General features: G+C 43.5%; 1 protein-coding gene across 1 annotated transcript; it reads left to right on the plus strand.

The window, feature by feature from the left end:
• LOC311124343 (WD repeat-containing protein 91-like) lies at positions 1–25,384 on the plus strand (the record flags this gene model as incomplete). The annotated part of the gene is made up of 10 exons (XM_084198505.1): positions 1–172; positions 2,627–2,785; positions 8,733–8,944; positions 9,917–10,067; positions 11,577–11,671; positions 12,924–13,095; positions 13,495–13,603; positions 14,036–14,148; positions 17,943–18,140; positions 24,536–25,384. Coding segments are annotated over 10 exons (1,549 nt in total), but the record flags the coding sequence as incomplete, so codon positions are not given.
• Between the last annotated feature and the right edge of the window lie 1,501 nt (positions 25,385–26,885).

The following is a 26,885-nucleotide window of genomic DNA, read 5'->3' on the forward strand; positions in this document are numbered from 1 at the left end:
GGACCTGGTGACGAGCCAGCATAACCCCGCCCTCACCACCACCCCTTCGAGGAACTTCTTCGCTACATTCCTGCCCCAGACCAGACGGGTACCTGGCAAGACGCCTCGAGGACTTCCTGGATCCTCACCAACACAGGCCTCTCTGGGATGCAAGGACCCCGCAGCCAATCAAGTGAGACCATATGTTCCTCCGGAAATTAGGACATTTCTGTTGAGACTGAGACGCTGGATTTATAGACCCTTAGGGATGTGTTTTAAGGGGGCTAGATAAAGTTTCAGTGGAAAATCCCTTCCACTCACTGTGTGTGCAGTACTGTGTTAGATACCTCCCGAGTGGCGCAGTGGTCTAAGGCACTGCATCGCAGTGCTAGCTGTGCCACTAGAGATCCTGGTTCGAATCCAGGCTCTGCTGTAGCCGGCTGCAACCGGGAGACCAATGGGGCGGCGCACAATTGGCCCAGCGTCGTCCAGGGTAGGGGAGGGAATGGCCGGCAGGGAGGTAGCTCAGTTGGTAGAGCATGGCGTTTGCAACGCCAGGGTTGTGGGTTCGTTTCCCACGGGGGGCCAGTATGAAAAAGAAAAAGAATAATGTATGCACTAACTGTAAGTCGCTCTGGATAAGAGCGTCTGCTAAATAATGTAAATGTAAATGTAGATAACTGTTACTCGAGTGGCTTTAAACTTATACCAGTATTTAGCAGTTTTCACCATTTATTTCATGATTAGCAGTAAGCATTTTTCTAGAAAACCTATTGACAACATAAGTATTTACAGTGGGTATCATACTGTAAGTATTCACCCCCCTTGGATTTTTTTCACATTGTGTTGCGTTACAAATTGGGATTGAAATATATTTAATTGTGATTTTTTTTTGTTGGGTCATTGATCTACACAAAATACAAATTAATAAGAAAATGTATAACTAAAATATAGTCGTTGCGTAAGTATTCAACCCCCTTTGTTTAGGCAAGACTAAATTAGTTCAGGAGTAACATTTGGCTTAACAAATCACATAATAAGTTACATGGACTCTGTATGAAATAATAGGGGTTTGCATGGTTGTTGAATCACTAACCCTTCCTCTATCCCCCATACATACATCTCTAAGGCCCCTTAGTCAAGTATTGAATTTCAAGCACAGATTCAACTACTAAGACCAGCGAGCTTTTCGAAAGCCTCATAAAGAAGGGCAGTGATTGGTAGATGGGTAACAATAACAAATCAGACATTGAATATCTTTTTAAGCATGTTCAAGTTAATAATGATGCTGTGGATTATATATTAAAGAACCCAGACACAACCCCCACCTGTGGACGTCGGGCCCTCATACCACCCTCATGGAGTCTGTTTCTGACCGTTTGAGCAGACACATGCACATTTGTGGCCTGCTGGAGGTCATTTTGCAGGGCTCTGGCAGTGCTCCTCCTGCTCCTCCTTGCACAAAGGCGGAGGTAGCGGTCCTGCTGCTGGGTTGTTGCCCTCCTACGGCCTCCTCCACGTCTCCTGATGTACTGGCCTGTCTCCTGGTAGCGCCTCCATGCTCTGGACACTACGCCTGACAGACACAGCAAACCTTCTTGCCATAGCTCGCATTGATGTGCCATCCTGGATGAGCTGCACTACCTGAGCCACTTGTGTGGGTTGTAGACTCTGTCTCATGCTACCACTAGAGTGAAAGCACCGCCAGCATTCAAAAGTGACCAAAACATCAGCCAGGAAGCATAGGAACTGAGAAGTGGTCTGTGGTCACCACCTGCAGAACCACTTCTTTATTGGGGGTGTCTTGCTAATTGCCTATAATTTCCACCTGTTGTCTATTCCATTTGCACAACAGCATGTGAAATGTATTGTCAATCAGTGTTGCTTCCTAAGTGGGCCAACTTTTTTTTTTTTTTTTCATACTTCCCACGGGAAACGAACCCACAACCCTGGCATTGCAAACGCCATGCTCTACCAACTGAGCTACATCCCTGCCGGCCATTACCTCCCCTACCCTGGACGAATTGTGCGCCGCCCCATGGGTCTCCCGGTCGCGACCGGCTACGACAGAGCCTGGATTCGAACCAGGATCTCTAGACCACTGTGCCACTCGGGAGTACTGCTTCAGTCTGCTTTCCACCAGACACTGGGAGAGGAATTCACCCTTCAGCAGGGCAATAACCTAAAACACAAGGCCAAATCTACACTGGAGTTACTTACCTAGAAGACAGTGAATGTTCCTGAGTGGCCGAGTTACAGTTTTGACTTAAATTGTCTTGAAAATCTATGGCAAGACTTGAAAATTGCTGTCTTGCCATGATCCCCATCACCTTGACAGAGCTTGAAGAGTAATGGGAAAATATTGGGACAATCAAGGTGTGAAAAGCTCTTAGAGACTTGCCCAAGAAGACTCACAGCTGTAATCACTGCCAAAGGCGCTTCTATGTATTGACTCAGGGGGGTGAATACATATATCATACTTATCTAATCAAGGTACAGTATACAGTATTAGTGTTTCTTTTTCATTAATCATTACAGAGTATTTTGTGTAGATCGTTGACCCAAAAAAAGCCATTTTAATCCCACTTTGTAACACAATAACATGTTTTGGAAAACAAACCGCTTTCATGTATCTTATTCTGTGAAGGCCAAGGACCCATTACCGGTCTCCAAGGAGCCCAGGCCGGTGAATAGCGCTGGGGGAACCAGCGAGCAGCAGGCCGGGCCCAACTCCCACCCCAGACAGAGACGACACCAGGACCACGAGAAGGAGAGGAAGGAGTTGTTCTCCAAGCCACAAATTCAGGTTTCAACTCCTGTATTACTAAGGAAAGGATGTTGCCTAGTGGGCATGTTTTGGATTTAATTAGCAAATTCCACTTTCTGTAACAAAGTTCCTGGCTTTACATTTACATGCATTCCCTCCTTGAATACCCCGTAGAAGTATAATGAAGTTCTATTTACATATTACATTCTAAAGAGATCAATTGGTAAAGAGATCAATCGACCAAAACAATGGAAATGCCATGGCAACGCCATTCAAGCATCAAGTTTTAATGTCACATTCACAGTACAGTGAAATGCCTTTCTTGCAAGCTCTAAACCCAACAGCAGTAATCAATAACAATGTATTACTAAAAATAACAAGGTAGAACAAAAACACAAGACAAATAAAAATAAGAAATAAGAACAGGAGAAAGTAGGTAAGCATACTATACTGAACAAAAATATGAACGCAACAGTTTCAAAGATTTTACTGAGTTACAGTTCATGTAAGGAAATCAATCAATTGAAATCAATTCATTAGGCTCTAGTCGATGGGATTTCAAATGACTGGGAATCAGAGCATGTGAGCGGAGTTGATCGGTTCGACATCCCGCTCATCGCTCTTGGAGAGGCTGTCCTTTCCTGCCGCTCTGCTAAAAGCTCACAAAAAAAATATATTTAAAAAATCATTAAAATCACAATTTAACCAACACCCATCTATTTTTGTGTATACGTTACCTGGACCTACCAATTGGTTTTAAGTATTGAAACCAAACCATATGGATTTGAATGAAAAGTATTTGAATAAACATGAAAAGGTGAATGTAAGAAGCGAACATCTGGAACTTGGACGTAGACGCAGGGAGTCAGGAAGCAGGTGCAGATGGTCAGTTTAATAATAACGAACATGGAGAGTTACAAAACAAGAGAAGCGTCTGGACGTGAAAACTGAACCAATACTGCCTGAGTACTGAGGCTACTGAGGGCTATATGAAGGGAGCGTAACCAGGGTGGTGATGGAGTCCAGGTGTGTTTAACGATGGGGAGCAGGTGTGCTTAATGGTGGTTGCCAGGTGTGCGTAATGATGGTTGCCAGGTGTGCGTAATGATGGTTGCCAGGTGTGCGTAATGATGGTTGCCAGGTGTGCGTAAGGATGGTTGCCAGGTGTGCGTAATGATGGTTGCCAGGTGTGCGTAATGATGGTTGCCAGGTGTGCGTAATGATGGTTGCCAGGTGTGCGTAATGATGGTTGCCAGGTGTGCGTAATGATGGTTGCCAGGTGTGCGTAATGATGGTTGCCAGGTGTGCGTAATGATGGTTGCCAGGTGTGCGTAATGATGGTTGCCAGGTGTGCGTAATGATGGTTGCCAGGTGTGCGTAATGATGGTTGCCAGGTGTGTGCAATGTGGGTTGCCAGGACCGGTGGTTAGTAGACCGGCGGCGTCGAGAGCCGGAGGGAGGGAGCAGGAGTAGTGTAGCGTGACACATTAAAATCACAATTGAACCAACGCCCATCTATTTTTGTGACTACCTGGACCTACCGTTCGGTTTTGAAGTATCTGAAAAGTATTTGAATAAACATGAAAAGGTGAATGTAAGAAGCGCTCATCATTTCAAATAGGCTACATGTCGTATTAAACAGCATATAAACACTCTAAATAGGTCAGGAGACAGACAGGGAGTCTAAGAAGGAAAGACAATTAATTATTTAGGCTATATTATTTATATTATTTCAAGGCTAAAGCCTACACAGAAATACATTGTGAAACATTAGCGAGTGCAACACAATAGGCTGGTAGGAACATAAAGCACTCAGTATTTAAACAACATTTTGTTGTATTAAATCATTATAGTCTATAAATTGCCCATATACACTACCGTTGTAGTTTTTTGGTCCATTAAAATAACATCAAATTGATCAGAAATACAGTGTAGACATTGTTAATGTTGCAAATGGCTATTGTAGCTGGAAACTGCTGATTTTTAATGGAATATCTACATAGGCGTACAGAGGCCCATTATCAGCAACCATCAGTCCTGTGTTCCAATGGCACGTTGTGTTTGCTAATCCAAGTTTATCATTTTAAAAGGCTAATTTATCATTAGAAAAGCCTTTTGCAATTATGTTAGCACAGCTGAAAACTGTTGTGCTGATTTAAAGAAGCAATAAAAGTATCTGGAGCATCAGCAATTGTGGGTTCGATTACAGGCTCAAAATGTCCAGAAACAAATAACCTTCTTCTGAAACTCGTCAGTCTATTCCTGTTCTGAGAAATGAAGGCTATTCCATGCGAGAAATTGCCAAGAAACTGAAGATCTCGTACAACGCTGTGTACTACTCCCTTCACAGAACAGCGCAAACTGGCTCTAACCAGAATAGAAAGAGGAGTGGGAGGCACCGGTGCACAACTGAGCAAGAGGACAAATACATTAGAGTGTCTAGTTTGAGAAACAGATGCCTCACAGTTCCTCAACTGGCAGCTTCATTTAATAGTACCCGCAAAACACCAGTCTCAACGTCAACAGTGAAGAGGCGACTCCGGGATGCTGACCTTCTAGGCAGAATTGCAAAGAAAAAGCCATATCTCAGACTGGCCAATAAAAATAAAAGATTAAGATGGGCAGGCAGTCTGAGATATGGCTTTTTCTTTGCAACTCTCAGATATGCTCTAGCCTTTGGGAATCTCTCTCCAGTCAAATTGGGCACGCTCCTTGCTCCAGCTCCGCTCACATACTATGCCGGGAATACAGATATGCATCTGGTCACAGATGCCTTAAAAAAGAGGTAGCGGCATGGGTCAGAAAACCAGTCATTGACCACCATTTTGCCTCATGCAGTGTGACACATATCCTTCACATAGAGTTGGTCAGGCTGTTGATTGCGGCCTGTGGAATGTTTTCCCACTCCTCTTCAATGGCTGTCTGTGCGAAGTTGCTGGATATTGGCGGGAACTGGAACACGCTGTCGTATACGTCAATCCAGAGCATCCCAAACATGCTTAATGGGTGACATGTCTGGTGAGTATGCAGACCATGGAAGAACTGGGACATTTTCAGCTTCCAGGAATTGTGTACAGATCCTTTTACATTTTAGTCATTTAGCAGACGCTCTTATCCAGAGCGACTTTACAGTTAGTGAGTGCATACATTATTAATTTCTTCATACTGGCCCCCCGTGGGAATCGAACACACAACCCTGGCGTTTCAAGCGCCAATTATCTACCAACTGAGCTACACGGGGCCATTATCATGCTGAAACACGAGGTGATGGTGGCAGATGAATGGCACGACAATGGGCCTCAGGATCTCATCACGGGATCTCTATGCATTCAAATTGCCATTGATAAAATGCAGTTGTGTTGGTTGTCTGTAGCTTATGCCTGCCCATACCAGAACCCCACCGCCACCAGGGGGCGCTCTGTTCACAACGTTGACATCAGCAAACCCACGTGATGCCATGCACGTGGTCTGCGGTTGTGAAGCCGGTTGGACGAACTGCCAAATTCTCTAAAACAACGTTGGAGGCGGCTTATGGTAGAGAAATGAACATTACATTCTCTGGCAACAGCTCTGGTGGACATTCCTGCAGTCAGCATGCCAATTGCACGCTCCCTCAAAACTTGAGACATCTGTGGCATTGTGTTGTTGTGACAAAACTGCACATTTTAGAGTGGTCTTTTATTGGCTTTAATCAGCTTCTTGATATGCCACACCTGTCAGGTGGATGGAATATCTCGGCAAATGAGAAATGCTCTTTAACAGACACATAAACACAATTGTGCACAACATTTGAGAGAAATAAGCTTTTTGTGCTTATGGAACATTTCTGGGATATTTTATTTCAGCTCATGAAACATCGGACCAACACTTTACATGTTGCTTCTATATTTTTGTTCAGTGTATATACAGGGTCAGTTCCAGTACCATATTTACAGTGTGCAGGGATACTGGAGTGATGGAGGTAGATATGAATAAAGGTGACTAGGCATCAGGATATATGATAAACAGAGTAGCAGCAGCGTATATGATGATTGTATGTGAATAGGTGTGTGTGTATTGTCAGGAATACAGTGCATTCGGAAAGTATTCAGACCCCTTCACTTATTCCGCATTTTGTTAAGTTACAGCCTTATTCTAAAATGTATTAAATAAAATGTTTCCCTCATCAATCTACACACAATACCCCATAATGACAAAGCGAAAACAGGTTTTTAGACATTTTAGAAAATGTATTACAAATATAAAACAGAAATACCTTATTTACATAAGTATTCAGACCCTTTGCTATGAAACTCGAAATTGAGCTCAGGTGCATCCTGTTTCCATTGATCACCCTTGAGAGGTTTCTACAACTTGATTGGAGTCCACCTGTGGTAAATTCAATTGATTGGACATGATTTGGAAAGGCACACACCTGTCTATATAAGGTCCCACAGTTGACAGTGCATGTCAGAGCAAAAACCAAGCGAGTTGAGGTCGAAGGAATTGTCCGTTGAGTTCCGAGACAGGATTGTGTCGAGGCATTTCTGCAGCATTGAAGGTCCCCAAGAACACAGTGGCCTCCATCATTCTTAAATGCAAGAAGTTTGGATCCACCAAGACTCTTCCTAGAGCTGGCCGCCCGGCCAAACTGATCAATCGGGGGAGAAGGGCCTTGGTCAGGGAGGTGACCAAGAACCCGATGGTCACTCTGACAGAGCTCCAGAGTTCCTCTGTGGAGATGGGAGAACCTTCCAGAAGGACAACCATCTCTGCAGCACTCCACCAATCAGGCTTTTATGGTAGAGTGGCCAGGCGGAAGCCACTCCTCAGTAAAAGGCACATGACAGAAAGCTTGGAGTTTGCCAAAAGGCACCTAAAGTGCTCTTAGACCATGAGAAACAAGATTCTCTGGTCTGATGAAACCAAGATTGAACTCTTTGGCCTGAATGCCAAGCGTCACATCTGGAGGAAACCTGGTACCATCCCTACGGTGAAGCATGGTGGTGGCAGCATCATGCTGTGGGGATGTTTTTCAGTGGCAGGGACTGGGAGACTAGTCAGGATCGAGGGAAAGATGAACGGAGCAGAGTACAGAGAGATCCTTAATGAAAACCTGCTCCAGAGCGCTCAGGACTTCAGACTGGGGAGAAAGTTCACCTTCCAACAGGACAATGACCCTAAGCACAATGCAGGAGTGGCTTCTGGACAAGTCTCTGAATGTCCTTGAGTGGCCCAGCCAGAACCTGGACTTGAACCCGATCTAACATCTCTGGAGAGACCTGAAAATAGCTGTGCAGCGACGCTCCCCATCCAACCTGACAGAGCTTGAGAAGATCTGCAGAGAAGAATGGGAGAAACTCCCCAAATACAGGTGTGCCAAGCTTGTAGCGTCATACCCAAGAAGAATCAAGGCTGTATTCGCTGCCAAAAGTGCTTCAACAAGGTACTGAGTAAAGGGTGTGAATACTTATTTAATTTGCTTACATTTCTAAAAACCTGTTTTTGTTTTGTCATTATGGGGTATTGTGTGTAGATTGATGAGGGGAAAAAAACTAATTTCATCAATTTTAGAATAAGGCTGTAACGTAACAGAAATGTGGAAAAAGTGGAGGGGTCTGAATACTTTCCCAATGAACTGTAATAAAACAATTGATCTAAAAAAACAGATTTTCCCTAACGAAAAATACCCCCTACATTTATTATAATCCACATAAGAATTCACACGAGACGCGCTGTAACCTGCACTTAGCCTGCATAGGCTATTTGAACTGACGCCCAGTGGACCTGCAGTCTAAGTTATTGTAGCCTACAGTCACCGCTTCCAGCTGCCCCCTGGCGCCGATTTCTAAATATTATATAGACATTCAAATCCGCCTGCTGCAGGATTAGTTTCCTCCTGTGACGAAATGGGTCATATTAAGATCTGACATCTGCATGGAGCATGATGGGCAGTATGGGGGAGGTATTATCAACGAGGCTAAATGAGGCTTGTCTCTTCTTTCAGATGCCTGAAAAGAGAGGGGAGAGTGGGGACCCAGAACCCCACCCTGAGGGGGGGACCACCAGCAGTGACCTGACAGACACTCCTCCCCCCAGCCAGACACTGGTCAGCGGGGAGGGACCGAGGGGCACAGGGGGGCTGGGGGAGGGACAACCCTTCATCAAGCTCAGTCAGGAAGAGTACGGCGAGCATCACTCGTCAATCATGCACTGCAGGTAGGACAGCGCCTTTTAACGTTACATTGAACACCTGTTACAGTCAGCATCTAGTGGAGTGGAACTCCTGATGAACACGGGTTTGTTATTGATCTGCTACAGTAGCTCTTAGGTAATCAGACATGCTAATCACCGTCACATACTGTATAAGCAGACACTTTCCAGTGTCTTATACCCTGGTGTCCTTACTGCTCTGACCTGGTGACGCGTCAACCATAGTAGCAGAGCTACCTACTGCCCTGACCGTGGAACCATGCTGGAAATAAAATATCCGAGCTGGAAGTGTGTGTTGGAGGGCCAGTAGGAGGCACTGCCCCAGCCAGGGCAGTTATTGGGGACATTGCCCTGTGTAGGGGGCGCCGTCTTTCGGATGGGACGGGTGTAAGCGGGTGTCCTGACTCTCTGTGGTCACTAAAGATCCCATGACACTTATCGTGAGAGTAGGGGTGTTAACCCCCGGTGCCCTGGCTAAAGTTCCCAATCTGGCCCTCATACCATCATGGCCACCTAATCATCCCCAGCTTCCAGTTGGCTCATTCATCCCTGTAACTGTTCCCCAGGTCGTTGCTGTAAATGAGAATGTGTTGTCAGTCAACTGACCTGGTCAAATAAAAGACACGACACAGTATGGTTCAATAGTGTGAAAGGGGTATTAATGAGGTCCAGGTCCGTCATGTATATTCACTGTCCCCCTGTTCAATAGTGTGAAAAGGGTATTAATGAGGTCCAGCTCCGTCATGTGTATTCACTGTGTCCCCCTGTTCAATAGTGTGAAAGGGGTATTAATGAGGTCCAGGTCCGTCATGTATATTCACTGTGTCCCCCTGTTCAATAGTGTGAAAAGTATATTAATGAGGTCCAGGTCCGTCATGTATATTCACTGTGTCCCCCTGTTCAATAGTGTGAAAAGGGTATTAATGAGGTCCAGGTCCGTCATGTGTCTTCACTGTGTCCCCCTGTCTCCGGTCCCAGGGTGGACTGCTCAGGGAGGAGAGTAGCCAGTTTGGACGTGGACGGGGTCATCAAGGTGTGGTCCTTCAACCCCATCATGCAGACCAAGGCCACCATCATGTCCAAGTCCCCTCTGCTGTCCCTGGAGTGGGCCACCAAGCCTGACAGACTGGTATGACCTTTGACCTCAACCAGGCCTGGAATTATGTGATTTTTAGGGGCAAGGCCACTTGGCCCTTCAAGAGGTGCCCAATCTGCCAGGGCACCAAGTCCATAACCAAAATAGCACATTAAATTGATTTGAAAACCAAAAACAGTTATTATGTAAAGAGAAACATAAGTGTATGTAAACGTACATAAATAATGACCCTACATGTTGAAGTGCAGGTGATAGCCAATGGTATTGGCTGTAGTCGGTCATGTCCAGACCGCTGCTGACAGGAGGGAGGCGCCAGAAAATATAGCCACACTTTAATGAGACTTTTTAATTACATGTATTTATAGGCTAAACGGCAGTCATGTTTAACAAAAATATAATGTAGGTCGGATAATATTAACGTCTTAAGGCTTGATTCTGTCATACTTGAGGTGTGCTGTTAGTTCATATAGGTGAGAAAGGCCAGTGCCTGTGATGCACTGCAACATTGCCATCTGAACGGAGGCAGTCAACATTTTGAAACTTTTTAACCAGAAACGTAATTGTTTAAAACCTGGATGTTTTATTTTTTTATTATGAGGAATATCGTACCGTCTTCCGAAAACATAGGAATATTAAGGGGATTCTTTTATAAACACTTCCTCATATGCCATTGAAACCAGTATTGCTCTCATGTTCTCAACTTTCTTTCGTTGTCCGGCTGCCAAAGACACACAATCTTAACAACCCATGCGGAGCGCTTTAGAGAACTGTGTTTTCCCGCATTTTGGAAGATTTGCGCTTATAATGTGAAGAAATAGCCTAATAGTTTATCAACACCTGTCCCAGAGTCTTTTTGGAATATTTATTTATCGCACAGAAAGACAAGGACTGGCGCCGTTGCATCCCCGATGTGTCTGTCTTCACCAGTAGCCTACTTCGGAGCCGCAATGCCTGTGAGAAGGACCCGATCACGTGACGGGCTATGGCTAATAAGAATTGAGATATCTGAGAAAGCCGTGTGAGTGAGAGGTGCTTCGGAGCAGGGCGATTGGCAGACGGGATAAAATAATGTATAATTACTATGTTCAGCCACTTTGGCCGCAAGGCACAGATATTTATAGGGGGCATTACGGCCGTACGTGGCCGTCGATGCCACCGGGGAATTCGAGCCATGACCTCAACACAGCTTCTCTAACCCTAAACCTCTGCTGTCTCTGGCGTGGGCCACCAAGCCTGACAGACTGGTATGACCTCTGACCTCTAACCTCAACACGGCACATCGGGGCTATGTTCATTAGGGTACATCATCATAGCAAAAACAAACGTTTCTTATTGGACAAGTCCCAGTTGTCCCCTACCCTGTTTCAGTCTGTTTTCTTCAGTTGTGTGCCCTAATGAACACTGTCCGGCCAGGTCTATATTTCCATGTGGTAGTAATGGCATCCTCAGTCCTCAGCACCCTGTTCTCTGCCTGTTTGCAGAGTGATGTGGGGAAGCGGAAACCCCATCAGTAATACTGTCTTTGCTCCTGCGTCCTTATAGCTGTTGCTGGGCAGTGGTGCGGGTACAGTGAGGCTGTACGACACTGACGCTAAGAAGAACCTGTACGAGATGGCCATAGATGACACTCATCCACGGTAAGCTGAGATGCCTCTTATTCAGAGTGATTTGACAAAGCGTCGTGGTTGGAATAATGGATATCTATAGCAAAAGTCTTCATGTCTCATTAGAGTGGGTTGGATTCCCAGACACAGATTTAAACCCTAGTCCTGGACAAAAACAACAATTCTATGGAGATTCACCATCTTCATCTGTATCTGGTAAACCACCCCCGAAGAGGTTTGATAACGGAAGGCACTACTCAGGTGATCTGTCTGGTGTCTCCTGTCCTGTTGCCGAGGAGGTTTGATAATGGAAGGCACTACTCAGTGATCTGTCTGGTGTCTCCTGTCCTGTTGCCGAAGAGGTTTGATAACGGAAGGCACTACTCAGTGATCTGTCTGGTGTCTCCTGTCCTGTTGCCGAAGAGGTTTGATAACGGAAGGCACTACTCAGTGATCTGTCTCCTGTCCTGTTGCCGAAGAGGTTTGATAATGGAAGGCACTACTCAGTGATCTGTCTGGTGTCTCCTGTCCTGTTGCCGAAGAGGTTTGATAACGGAAGGCACTACTCAGTGATCTGTCTCCTGTCCTGTTGCCGAAGAGGTTTGATAATGGAAGGCACTACTCAGTGATCTGTCTCCTGTCCTGTTGCCGAAGAGGTTTGATAATGGAAGGCACTACTCAGTGATCTGTCTGGTGTCTCCTGTCCTGTTCCTGAAGAGGTTTGATAACGGAAGGCACTACTCAGTGATCTGTCTGGTGTCTCCTGTCCTGTTGCTGAAGAGGTTTGATAATGGAAGGCACTACTCAGTGATCTGTCTGGTGTCTCCTGTCCTGTCCCCGAAGAGGTTTGATAACGGAAGGCACTACTCAGGTGATCTGTCTCCTGTCCTGTTGCCGAAGAGGTTTGATAATGGAAGGCACTACTCAGTGATCTGTCTCCTGTCCTGTTCACGAAGAGGTTTGATAATGGAAGGCACTACTCAGTGATCTGTCTGGTGTCTCCTGTCCTGTTGCTGAAGAGGTTTGATAATGGAAGGTACTACTCAGGTGATCTGTCTGGTGTCTCCTGTCCTGTTGCCGAAGAGGTTTGATAATGGAAGGCACTACTCAGGTGATCTGTCTGGTGTCTCCTGTCCTGTTGCCGAAGAGGTTTGATAACGGAAGGCACTACTCAGTGATCTGTCTGGTGTCTCCTGTCCTGTTGCTGAAGAGGTTTGATAACGGAAGGCACTACTCAGTGATCTGTCTCGTGTCTCCTGTCCTGTTGCTGTGTGGTGTTGTGTAGGATCCTGTCCCTGGCCTGTAGCCCCAGTGGGACGTCCTTTGTGTGTTCTGCAGCAGCCCACGCTGGACCCGGGCGCTCTGGCAGTGTAACAGAGACGGTACCACGCTGTCCCAATCCCCTCCCTGTCTCTGGACAGCTGCTGCTGTGGGACACCAAGACTGTCAAACAGCAGGTACTGCTGTAGGAAACACGTCACACAAACACGTGTACTGTGTCACCCAAACACGTGTACTGTGTCACCCTAACACCCAAGTCCTTGTAGAGGAGGGACACATCTATTTTTCTCATTTACCAGTGTTGCTTGCTGTTATAGTTTAAAGTTGAATGGGGCAACTTGCTGGTATTTCTTAGAACAGTAACTTCATTTTGCTAAAACATTGAGAAATGCATCACAGTTATATATGCGTAAATATCTAGACATTATAGATACAATTACAGATATGTACTAGATATATATATAAATATTTTACATGTATACCCTAGCCGTCTGAAGTTATAGCCCTGTAGCCTCATTCATGTCTTTCCAGTCACTGAACCATGTGACATCGCCATTTCCTGTTTCTGTCCTCAGCTTCAGTTCTCTCTGGAGCCAGGTCCTGTAGCCATCAACTGTACAGCCTTCAACCACAACGGAAACCTACTGGTGACTGGAGCTGCTGACGGAGTCATTCGACTGTTCGGTAAGTCACTTTATTCATTTACTCTCACTCATTTGTTGACTGTGCTTAACGAAGACCGGCACTATGATGTGAGATGAAATAGATGATTAGATGATATAGCCTCTTCATAATGCATTATAATGCTTGACACACTGTAGGCACTAATAACTAGATCTCGGAGTTGACATAGCTGACTGCAATGAGGTCTCTGAATGAAGAGGAGGCTGTGAACATAGAATAACTAGAATGAAAAAGGCCACTCATTGACTTCAATGGGGATTGCTGTTCTAATAATACTATTTATATGGCTGTTAACATGTGCCTCTATTTTCTCTCTATCCTCCAGACATGTAGAGCTATGGCCGTGCTATGAGCGGTTATAATGTCTGTATTTTCCAGACATGCAGCGTTATGACTGTGCTATGAGCTGTTATGTCTCTCTATTCTCCATAGACATGCAGCGTTATGACTGTGCTATGAGCTGGAGGGCCCATGACGGGGAGGTGTACAGTGTTGAGTTCAGCTATGATGAGAATACAGTGTTCAGTATCGGAGAGGACGGCAAGGTGAGTTAACTGAACTCAGGTAGTAAGACGGTACTAACATGGTAGTAACACGGTAGTAAGATGGTATAAACATGCTACTAACACGGTAGTAACACAGTAGTAACATGCTACTAACACGGTAGTAACACAGTAGTAACATGCTACTAACACGGTAGTAAGATGGTAGTAACATGCTACTAACACTGTAGTAACATGGTAGTAACATGCTACTAACACGGTAGTAAGACGGTACTAACACGGTAGTAACACAGTAGTAACATGCTACTAACACGGTAGTAACACAGTAGTAACATGCTACTAACACGGTAGTAACACAGTAGTAACATGCTACTAACACGGTAGTAAGATGGTAGTAACATGCTACTAACACAGTAGTAAGATGGTAGTAACATGCTACTAACACTGTAGTAACATGGTAGTAACATGCTACTAACACGGTAGTAACACAGTAGTAACATGCTACTAACACGGTAGTAAGATGGTAGTAACATGCTACTAACACAGTAGTAAGATGGTAGTAACATGCTACTAACACTGTAGTAACATGGTAGTAACATGCTACTAACACGGTAGTAAGACGGTACTAACACGTAGGACCACAGTAGTAACATGCTACTAACACGGTAGTAACACAGTAGTAACATGCTACTAACACGGTAGTAAGATGGTAGTAACATGCTACTAACACTGTAGTAACATGGTAGTAACATGCTACTAACACGGTAGTAAGACGGTACTAACACGGTAGTAACACAGTAGTAACATGCTACTAACACGGTAGTAAGATGGTAGTAACATGCTACTAACACGGTAGTAAGATGGTAGTAACATGCTACTAACATGGTAGTAACATGGTAGTAACACTAGTAAGTAACATGATGGGGAGGTGTACAGTGTTGAGTTCAGCTATGATGAGAATACAGTGTTCAGTATTGGAGAGGACGGCAAGGTGAGTTAACTGAACTCAGGTAGTAACATGGTAACATGCTACTAACTAAGGTGAGTTACCTCAACTCCATATCAGGTGAGTTTAGTCTCTGTTTATCAAAAAGCAAATTATAATTTGTGACAATAGTAACATGTTAGTAACATGGTAGTGAGACTGTAGTAACATGTTAGTGAGACTGTAGTAACATGTTAGTGATACTGTAGTAACATGTTAGTGAGACTGTAGTAACATGTTAGTAACATGGTAGTGAGACTGTAGTAACATGTTAGTGAGACTGTAGTAACATGGTAGTGATACTGTAGTAACATGATAGTAACATGGTAGTGAGACTGTAGTAACATGGTAGTAACATGTTAGTGATACTGTAGTAACATGTTAGTAACATGGTAGTGAGACTGTAGTAACATGGTAGTAACATGGTAGTGAGACTGTAGTAACATGTTAGTGAGACTGTAGTAACATGTTAGTAACATGGTAGTGAGACTGTAGTAACATGTTAGTGATACTGTAGTAACATGTTAGTGATACTGTAGTAACATGTTAGTGATACTGTAGTAACATGATAGTAACATGGTAGTGAGACTGTAGTAACATGGTAGTGAGACTGTAGTAACATGTTAGTGATACTGTAGTAACATGTTAGTGATACTGTAGTAACATGATAGTAACATGGTAGTGAGACTGTAGTAACATGGTAGTAACATGGTAGTGAGACTGTAGTAACATGTTAGTGAGACTGTAGTAACATGTTAGTAACATGGTAGTGAGACTGTAGTAACATGTTAGTGATACTGTAGTAACATGTTAGTGAGACTGTAGTAACATGTTAGTGAGACTGTAGTAACATGGTAGTAACATGGTAGTGAGACTAGTAACATGTTAGTGAGACTAGTAACATGGTAGTAACATGGTAGTGAGACTGTAGTAACATGGTAGTAACATGGTAGTGAGACTGTAGTAACATGGTAGTAACATGTTAGTGAGACTGTAGTAACATGTTAGTGAGACTGTAGTAACATGTTAGTGATACTGTAGTAACATGGTAGTAACATGGTAGTGAGACTGTAGTAACATGGTAGGGAGACTGTAGTAACATGTTAGTAACATGGTAGTGAGACTGTAGTAACATGTTAGTGAGACTGTAGTAACATGTTAGTAACATGGTAGTGAGACTGTAGTAACATGTTAGTGATACTGTAGTAACATGATAGTAACATGGTAGTGAGACTGTAGTAACATGGTAGTAACATGTTAGTGATACTGTAGTAACATGATAGTAACATGGTAGTGAGACTGTAGTAACATGGTAGTAACATGGTAGTGAGACTGTAGTAACATGTTAGTGAGACTGTAGTAACATGTTAGTGATACTGTAGTAACATGATAGTAACATGGTAGTGAGACTGTAGTAACATGGTAGTAACATGTTAGTGATACTGTAGTAACATGTTAGTAACATGGTAGTGAGACTGTAGTAACATGGTAGTAACATGGTAGTGAGACTGTAGTAACATGTTAGTAACATGGTAGTGAGACTGTAGTAACATGTTAGTGAGACTGTAGTAACATGTTAGTAACATGGTAGTGAGACTGTAGTAACATGTTAGTGATACTGTAGTAACATGGTAGTAACATGGTAGTGAGACTGTAGTAACATGTTAGTGAGACTGTAGTAACATGTTAGTAACATGGTAGTGAGACTGTAGTAACATGGTAGTAACATGGTAGTGAGACTGTAGTAACATGTTAGTAACATGGTAGTGAGACTGTAGTAACATGGTAGTAACATGGTAGTGAGACTGTAGTAACATGGTAGTAACATGGTAGTGAGACTAGTAACATGTTAGTGAGACTAGTAACATGGTAGTAACATGGTAGTGAGACTGTAGTAACATGGTAGTAACATGGTAGTGAGACTGTAGTAACATGGTAGTAACATGTTAGTGAGACTGTAGTAACATGTTAGTGAGACTGTAGTAACATGTTAGTGATACTGTAGTAACATGGTAGTAACATGGTAGTGAGACTGTAGTAACATGGTAGGGAGACTGTAGTAACATGTTAGTAACATGGTAGTGAGACTGTAGTAACATGTTAGTGAGACTGTAGTAACATGTTAGTAACATGTTAGTGAGACTGTAGTAACATGTTAGTGATACTGTAGTAACATGGTAGTAACATGGTAGTGAGACTGTAGTAACATGTTAGTGATACTGTAGTAACATGTTAGTGAGACTGTAGTAACATGGTAGTGAGACTGTAGTAACATGGTAGTGAGACTGTAGTAACATGGTAGTGAGACTGTAGTAACATGGTAGTGAGACTGTAGTAACATGGTAGTGAGACTGTAGTAACATGGTAGTGAGACTGTAGTAACATGGTAGTGAGACTGTAGTAACATGGTAGTGAGACTGTAGTAACATGTTAGTGAGACTGTAGTAACATGGTAGTAACATGGTATTGAGACTGTAGTAACATGGTAGTGAGACTGTAGTAACATGGTAGTGAGACTGTAGTAACATGGTAGTAACATGGTAGTGAGACTGTAGTAACATGGTAGTGTCACACTAGTAACCAAGTTGTAACATAATAGTGTCTGATTGGCTCTAGATTAGATAAGTGTCTGCTAAATGACTAAAATGTCAACGTTACAGTCACTTACTGACCTGGTAGCCAAATAGTAACACAGACAGAAAGAGAAAGGGGGATACCAAGTCAGTTGTACAACTGAATGCATTCAACTGAAATGTGTCTTCTGCATTTAACCCAACCCCTCTGAATCAGTAACATAGTAGTTAAATGGTAATTACACGGTAATAACCATCTGTAATTGTGTGTTTTCCAGTTTATCCAGTGGAACATCCACCGATGTGGGGAGAAGCAGTTCGAGCACTCCCTGCCCCAGGATGCCACGGGGCCCTTTGTGCTGTCTGGGTACAGTGGTTACAAGCAGGTCCAGGTGCCACGCGGACGGCTCTTCGCCTTCGACTCGGAGGGACAACACGTCCTCACCTGCTCCAACAACGGAGGAATCATCTACAGGGTAAGGCTGCTTAATAGTTTTTTTTTTTTTGATTAACCATTTCCTATTTTTTTGGTTGTGTCCCAAATGGCACCCTATTTCCTTTATGGAGCACTACTTTTGACCAGGGCCCATAGGGGTAGTAGTGTACTATATGTAGGGAATAGGGTGTCATTTGGGACGCACACTAAAATACGAACGGTTCAATAAAACCTAAGGTAGTAAGGCTGCTCAGAGCAGTGGCTCTCGAACCTCTCCTCAAGGACCCCCCCCAGATGTTTCACGATTTGTGTTGTAGCCCTGAGCTATTTCACCTGATTCAAGGAGTCAAGGGCTTGATGATGAGTTGACCAGTTGAATCAGGTGTGCCAGCTATGGAGTAGATCAAACACGTGGAACGGCTGAGGGTCCCCAAGGAAAGGTTTGAGAACCACTGGCTTAAAGTTTTTTTTGAAACCTTTTCGTATTTTTTATGTAGATACAAAAACAGAGAGGGAGATGTGGAGGAGAGAAGGTGCTTTACAAGGGTGGACCCTGCTCTCATGTGGTGTATTCACTAGGAACCAGTCTAGTCCCCCAGTCTAGTCCCGTGTAGCTCAGTTGGTAGAGCATGGCGTTTGCAACGCCAGGGTTGTGGGTTCGTTTCCCACGGGGGACCAGTATGAAACAATTTTTTTTTTTAAATATGTATGCACTCACTAACTTTAAGTCGCTCTGGATAAGAGCGTCTGCTAAATGACTAAAATGTTAAAAATTAACCAAACGGAAGCAAACGGGGAGGAAACGTTTTCCGTAGCAAAAAACTAATGAATACACCCCTTGGCAGTAGCGTAGAGCCAGGAGTGTCCCCACTCGCTTGACCATGACTCAGTACTACAGTTTTAGTAATGCCAGCCTGTGTGTGTGGCTCAATCCCAATAGCCCTCCCCTCAGTAGGGGAGTGTCCCTCAGTGGGGGAGTGTCCCTCAGTGGGGGAGTGTCCCTCAGTGGGGGAGTGTCCCTCAGTGGGGGAGTGTCTCTCAGTAGGGGAGTGTCCCTCAGTAGGGGAGTGTCCCTCAGTAGGGGAGTGTCCCTCAGTAGGGGAGTGTCCATCAGTGGGGGAGTGTCCCTCAGTAGGGGAGTGTCCCTCAGTGGGGGAGTGTCCCTCAGTGGGGGAGTATCCCTCAGTAGGGGAGTGTCTCTCAGTGGGGGAGTGTCCCTCAGTGGGGGAGTGTCCCTCAGTAGGGGAGTGTCCCTCAGTGGGGGAGTGTCCCTCAGTGGGGGAGTGGCACTGGAAAACGGAGCAACTATTGGTAGGGAGAGATAAATAACCCTCGGGAATGGGACATCATTACATCACCCTAGGGTATGGGACATCACTACATCACCCTAGGGAATGGGACATCACTACATCACTCTAGGGAATGGGACATCACTACATCACCCTAGGGAATGGAACATCACTACATCACCCTAGGGTATGGGACATCACTACATCACTCGCGCATATCAGAAGTCGCCAATGGATAGCCTACCACGCAATTCATTGAGGACGAGCCTTGTGTTTTTCACAATGCCTGTACTTATATTTCTCATGCAACAAATACACTACTGGTAAAACGTTTTAGAACACCTACTCATTCAAGGGTTTTTCTTTATTTTTACTATTTTCTACGTTGTAGAATAATAGTGAAGACATCAAAACTATGAAATAACACATATGGAATCATGTAGTAACCAAAAAAGTGTTAAACAAATCAAAATATATTTTATATTTGAGATTATTCAAATAGCCACCCTTTGCCTTGATGACAGCTTTGCACACTCTTGGCATTCTCTCAAACAGCTTCATGAGGTAGTCACCTGGAATGCATTTCAATTAACAGGTGTGCCTTCTTAAAAGTTAGTTTGTGGAATTTATTTCCTTCTTAATGCGTTTGAGCGATGGGATTAATGGAATGCTTGTAATTATACTTCAGTATACCATAGTAAAATCTGACAAAAATATCTAAAAACACTGAAGCAGCAAACTTTGTGAAACTTTTGACCACGACTGTATGTGTGTATGTGCCTGTGTTTGTGTTTCTTCCCGATCCCCGCTGTTCCATAAGGTGTATTTGTATCAGTTTTTTAAATCTGATTCTACTGCTTGCATCAGTTACCTGATGTGGAATAGAGTTCCATGTAGTCATGGCTCTATGTAATACTGTGCACCTCCCATAGTCTGTTCTTGACTTGGGGATTGTGAAGAGACTGGTGGCATGTCTTGTGGGGTATGCATCGGTGTCCAAGCTTTGTGCTAGTAGTTTAAACAGACACCTTGGTCCATTCAGCATGTCAACACTTCTTACAAAAACAACTTTGAGCCCAGAGAGATTGACATACATATCATTCATGTTAGCTCTCCTTGTACATTTAAGGGCCAGCCGTGCTGCCCTTTTCTGAGCCAATTGTAATTTTCCGAGGTCCCTCTTTGTGGCACCTGGCCACACGACTGAACAGTAGTCCAGGTGCGACAAAACTAGAGCCTGTAGGACCTGCCTTGTTGATAGTGCTGTTAAGAAGGCAGAGCAGCGCTTTATTATGGACAGACTTCTCCCCATCTGAGCTACTGTTGTATCAACATGTTTTGACCATGAGTCTACAATCCAGGGTTACTCCAAGCAGTTTAGTCTCCTCAACTTTCTCAATTTCCACAGTTATGTAATACAATATTTAGTTGAGGTTTAGTGAATGATTTGTCCCAAATACAATGCTTTTATTTTTAGAAATATTTAGGACTAACTTATTCCTTGCCACCAACTCTAAAACTAACTGCAACTCTTTGTTAAGTGTTGCAGTGATTTCACTCGCTGTAGTAGCTGATGTGTATAGTGTTGAGTCATCCACATACATAGACACACTGGCTTTACTCAAGGCCAGTGGCATGTCATTAGTAAAGATTGAAAAAAGTAAGGGGCCTAGATAGCTGCCCTGGGGAATTCCTGATTCTACCTGGATTATGTTGGAGAGACTTCCATTAAAGAACACCCTCTGTGTTCTGTTAGACAGGTAACTCTTTATCCACAATATAGCAGGGGGTGTAAAGCCATAACACATACGTTTTTTCAGCAGCAGACTATGATCGATAATGTCAAAAGCCGCATTGAAGTCTAATAAAACAGCTCCCACAATCTTTTCATCATCAATTTCTCTCAGCCAATCATCAGTCATGTGTGTCAGTGTGCTGAAAGTCTGTTGTCAATTTGCTTACAGTAAAATAGCATTGTATCTGGTCAATTATTTCCAAATGTTTACTAAGGATTGGTAACAGGCTGATTGGTAAGCTATTTGAGACAGTAAAGGGGGCTTTACTATTTTTTTACTTTTGCTTCCCTCCAGGCCTGAGGCCACACACTTTCTAGTAGGCTTAGATTGAAGATATGGCAAATAGGAGTGGCAATATTGTCCGCTATTATCCTCAGTAATTTTCCATCCAAGTTGTCAGACCCCGGTGGCTTGTCATTGTTGATTGACAACAATAGAAAAAAATAACTTTACGGAATTCAAAAATTGCTTGTCTTTCATAATTTGATCAGTTATACTTGGATGTGTAGTGGCAGCGTTTATATAAGTTTGCTAATCTTGCCAATGAAAAAATCATTAAAGTATTTTGCCATATCAGTGGGTTTTGTGATGAATGAGCCATCTGATTCAATGAATGATGGAGCTGAGTTTGCCTTTTTGCCCAAAATTTCATTTAAGGTGCTCCACAGATTTTTACTATCATTCTTTAGACGCAGGACTTCTCAATTTGCAGTACGTTTGCCAATCGGTTGTGCAGCCAGACCATATTTGCCATTATTTTTGCCTCATCCCTCTAAACATAACATTTTTCAATTCCTCATTAACCCACAGGGATTTAACAGTTTCTACATTCATTTTCTTAATGGGTGCATGCTTATTAGTAACTGGAATAAGCCATTTCATAAATGTGTCAAGTGTAGCTTCTGGTTACACACCACAGACCAACAAATATTCTTTACATCAACAACATAGGAATCACTACAAAACCTCTTGTAGGACCTCATACACTATATTAGGCCCAGCCTTTGGAACTTTGGTTTTCCTAGATATGGCTTCTATATTGTGATCACTACATCCAATGGATTTGGATACTGCTTTAAAGCACATTTCAGCAGCATTAGTAAAGATGTGATCAATACATGTTGATGATTTTATTCCTGTGCTGTTTGTAACTACCCTGGTAGGTTGACTGATAACCTGAACCAGGTTGCAGGCACCAGTTACAGTTTGAAGCATTTTCATCAGCTTGATGAATGCCAGTCAATATTTAAATTACCCAGAAAATACACCTCTCTGTTGATATCACATACATTATCAAGCATTTCACACGTTATTCAGATACTGACAGTTAGCACTTGGTGGTTTATAGCAGCTTCCCACAAGAATGGGCTTTAGGTGAGGCAGATGAACCTGTAGCCATATTACTTCAACAGTATTTAACATGAGATCCTCTCTAAGCTTTACAGGAATGTGGTTCTGAATTTAAACAGCAACACCTCCACCATTGGCATTTCTATATTTTCTTTAAATGAAGCTCTGCGACCTGTTGACATCACCAGGTGGTAAATTAGTTCATAGACCAATAAGAAAGAGAGTTCCAAACCTCTCTGCCAATAACAGCTAGTTTTCAGTTTCCCCCTCCCCACTCAGACCCCTCCTAAACGGTCCTAGCAAATTTCTTGCTTGAGAAATTGCTCTTTGATAAGAAGCATTTTTTAAACCATTTTAATTGACAGTAAGGTACTTAATTGTTCCCTAGAAATGATCTGATATTGAGATAAAAGCGTCTGCAATTGGACGTTTAAAGATTGCAGGCGAGCTTACCGTTACTCTTTAACATCCAAGGACCTTATATGTTATTGTTTAGAGGGAGACTGGCTCTGGCAGCCAAAACAGCCAGATACTCCATCTAAACGTGAAGCGATACGGTTCTAGAAACATAAAGGCCTTTACTTCCATATCACATCAAAATAATTTCACAAATGCAAAATATACACTGTACACTGTTTTAACCAGGTTTATTTTTCTGTTACATTTTTCTAGCGTCCTTCCTTATGTTACACACAGGAGTTCGGAACATGCTAGATCAGTGGTATACAATTTTCTAGCCTTGGGTCGCAGAGCTTCATGGGAATTTTGAGTACCACTCAGTAGGAAGCCAGCAACTCGATTCGCTTAGTTTGGAATCACTAGGCCCAACTAGAGGGCTGAAAAGGCACTACACCTCGCTCAAAGTTGAATTAGGACAACACTCCCACTTCAAACGGCTCGCAGGATCGCTCAAAACAGAGGCTAAGGGGGCTATTGGGAGTGTGTGTGTGTGTGTGTGTGTGTGTGTGTCTGTTTGTCTGTGTGTCTGTGTCTGTGTCTGTGTCTGTGTGTGTGTGTGTGTGTGTGTGTCTGTGTGTGTGTGTGTCTGTGTGTCTGTCTGTGTGTGTCTGTGTGTGTGTGTGTCTGTGTCTGGGTGTGTGTCTGTGTCTGTGTCTGTGTGTGTGTGTGTGTCTGTGTGTCTGTGTGTCTGTGTGTGTCTGTGTGTGTGTGTCTGTGTCTGGGTGTGTGTCTGTGTCTGTGTGTGTGTGTGTGTGTCTGTGTGTGGCTAGGAGGCTCCGTTTGAACAGCACTAATACAAAACCTCCTGCATGAGAGTGAAACCTATTATTTGTCGACTACCACATTAATTTAATACCAATGGATCTGTACATCAGCTGCTGCTGCTGCCCCGCTGCCTGTGAACCGTTATATATTATACAGTCTCTGCTGTGAAGTGAACAGATCTCTTTAAGACTGGATGTCATGCAGGAGATGTGTATTAGTGATGGGGCCAGTGGAGCCTCTCCCAGCTACAATAAGCAGACTATCGGTGTGTAGTAGTAAGTACGGCACCAACATTACATTTTCATTTGTCATTTAGCAGACACTCTTATCCAGAGCGACTTACAGTTAGTCCATCTTTAAAGCTGGAATCCGTAGCGGTGAAACTGCCACGTCTGTTTGCGAGATTACAACAACAAAGACGATACTTCAAACAAAAACAAAAAAATTCCCCTCTCTGACATCATTGCACATCATTGTATGCGGGATACAACAGCAGAGTATGTACTACACGTTTTGTTTTACGTAGATGCTCCTCCTCCTTTCATAAACAAAACAATAACAAATGTCCCTGGGTGTTATCAGTGGCTTCGCTTAATGGGCATTCCATCTTTAAGGCATAGCCATAGGAAGTCAATTCTTCCCTCGATAGAAGTAGCTATTGGCAAAATCAGTGTTGACAAGAAAAGACAAGTGTGAGAGTTAGTGCGAACAAGGCAAGGGTGTTTTTTTGTTTGTTGCCCTGACTGTCTGTGTGTGTCTCCTCTTCTCCTTTCCAGCTGAACAGCTCCAGTGAGAGTGGTCTGGAGAGGGTTCTGCCCCTGGGGGGCCACAAGGCCCCCGTGGTCACAGTGGACTGGTGCTCTGCCATGGACTGTGGCACCTGCCTCACCGCATCCATGGACGGAAAGATCAAACTCAGCACGCTACTGGCACAGAAGTCCTGATTGGTTGATCGATTTTAAAGTCGTGAGGGAGGGGGCCTCATTGGAGCGGAGCATTTTATTGGAGCGTCACACTTTTGAAGCCGATGTATTGTACAGTAGCACACGTCTTATAAAATGTAATACTTTGTACTGACCTAAGGCAGTCCTATACAGTAGCTCTGGACGGTCCACAACATATCATGGATGAAATGGGGCATTAGAAAGTCATTAATTAGAGCAACATCAACTCATTCCTTACCTGCAAGTGGTGTTCAGTCCATGTGAGAGACAATGTTATATTTGATGCAGTACAGAAGTTGTGCCTACAAATCTGAACTGGTTATGAGATGCCATGCACCGGTCCTAGGCTGCACTGTGCACCGGTCCTAGGCTGCACCGTGCACCGGTCCTAGGCTGCACCGTGCACCGGTCCTAGGCTGCACCGTGCACCGGTCCTAGGCTGCACCGTGCACCGGTCCTAGGCTGCACCAGGCACCGGTCCTAGGCTGCACCAGGCACCGGTCCTAGGCTGCACCGTGCACCGGTCCTAGGCTGCACCGTGCACCGGTCCTAGGCTGCACCATGCACCGGTCCTAGGCTGCACCGTGCAGACGTGGGACCATTTCTTGCTTCTCTGTTTGACGCAGTACTCCTGATCAGGGGTTGTTTGTTTCATCAATAAACATTTGTAGATAGCCCTGTATTAGCAAGTGTTTTTTTTTTCTTCTTTTTTTCTGTCGTTATGGACCCTTTTGGTGTCGGGGGGGGGGGGGGGGGGGTGGAAAGCATCTGGATTCAAATACAACAACCAATGGAATTATGGTTATATGATGATATATTATAATGGTTATACTTCACTAGACCCAAATATGGGTATTATATTATATCTCAGAACATTGGAATCATCCAAACGGAAACAGAAGGAACAGAAGTGAGAGACGTTAGCTATATACAGTGAGGGGGAAAAAAGTATTTGATCCCCTGCTGATTTTGTACGTTTGCCCACTGACAAAGAAATGATCAGTCTAAATTTTTAATGGTAGGTTTATTTGAACAGTGAGAGACAGAATAACAACAAAAAAATCCAGAAAAACGCATGTAAAAAATGTTATAAATTGATTTGCATTTTAATGAGGGAAATAAGTATTTGACCCCCCTCTCAATCAGAAAGACTTCTGGCTCCCAGGTGTCTTTTATACAGGTAACGAGCTGAGATTAGGAGCACACTCTTAAAGGGAGTGCTCCTAATCTCAGTTTGTTACCTGTATAAAAGACACCTGTCCACAGAAGCAATCAATCAATCAGATTCCAAACTCTCCACCATGGCCAAGACCAAAGAGCTCTCCAAGGATGTCAGGGACAAGATTGTAGACCTACACAAGGCTGGAATGGGCTACAAGACCATCGCCAAGCAGCTTGGTGAGAAGGTGACAACAGTTAGTGCGATTATTCGCAAATGGAAGAAACACAAAATAACTGTCAATCTCCCTCGGCCTGGGGCTCCATGCAAGATCTCACCTCGTGGAGTGTTTTTTTTTTTTTGGGGGGGGGGTAGATCAGCTTAATATTGCAGATTGTAACTTCCATCAATGTAATTGTCTGCATCACTTCCAATCCCCCATGTTTTTATATATATATACAGTGGGGAAAAAAAGTATTTAGTCAGCCACCAATTGTGCAAGTTCTCCCACTTAAAAAGATGAGAGAGGCCTGTAATTTTCATCATAGGTACACGTCAACTTTGACAGACAAAATGAGTGAAAAGAAATTCCAGAAAATCACATTGTAGGATTTTTAATGAATTTATTTGCAAATTATGGTGTAAAATAAGTATTTGGTCAATAACAAAAGTTTCTCAATACTTTATTTATTTATTTTTTTTTAATTTTTTTTGGGGGGGGATGGATCAGCTTAATATTGCAGATAGATTGTATCTTCTATCAATGTAATTGTCTGCATCACTTCCAATCCCCCATGTTTTTTTTATTTTTTATATATATATTCCCCTTTATTACTTTTCAACCCCACCATCCTTTCCCTACTTGGAGTAAATTAGTGAACAACAACGCCCAGGCCTCTACTTCCGGTCTATACTTACTATCTACACCTTATGGACAGAGTTAATTTTACAATAATTCTATATCCATATATATATATATTTATTTATTTATTTTTTTGCTCCTGAACTTCTTCTACTCTCAAC

Source organism: Coregonus lavaretus (genome assembly GCF_964263955.1).
Source record: "Coregonus lavaretus genome assembly, contig: HAP1_SCAFFOLD_3239, whole genome shotgun sequence".
Taxonomy (NCBI): domain Eukaryota; kingdom Metazoa; phylum Chordata; class Actinopteri; order Salmoniformes; family Salmonidae; genus Coregonus; species Coregonus lavaretus.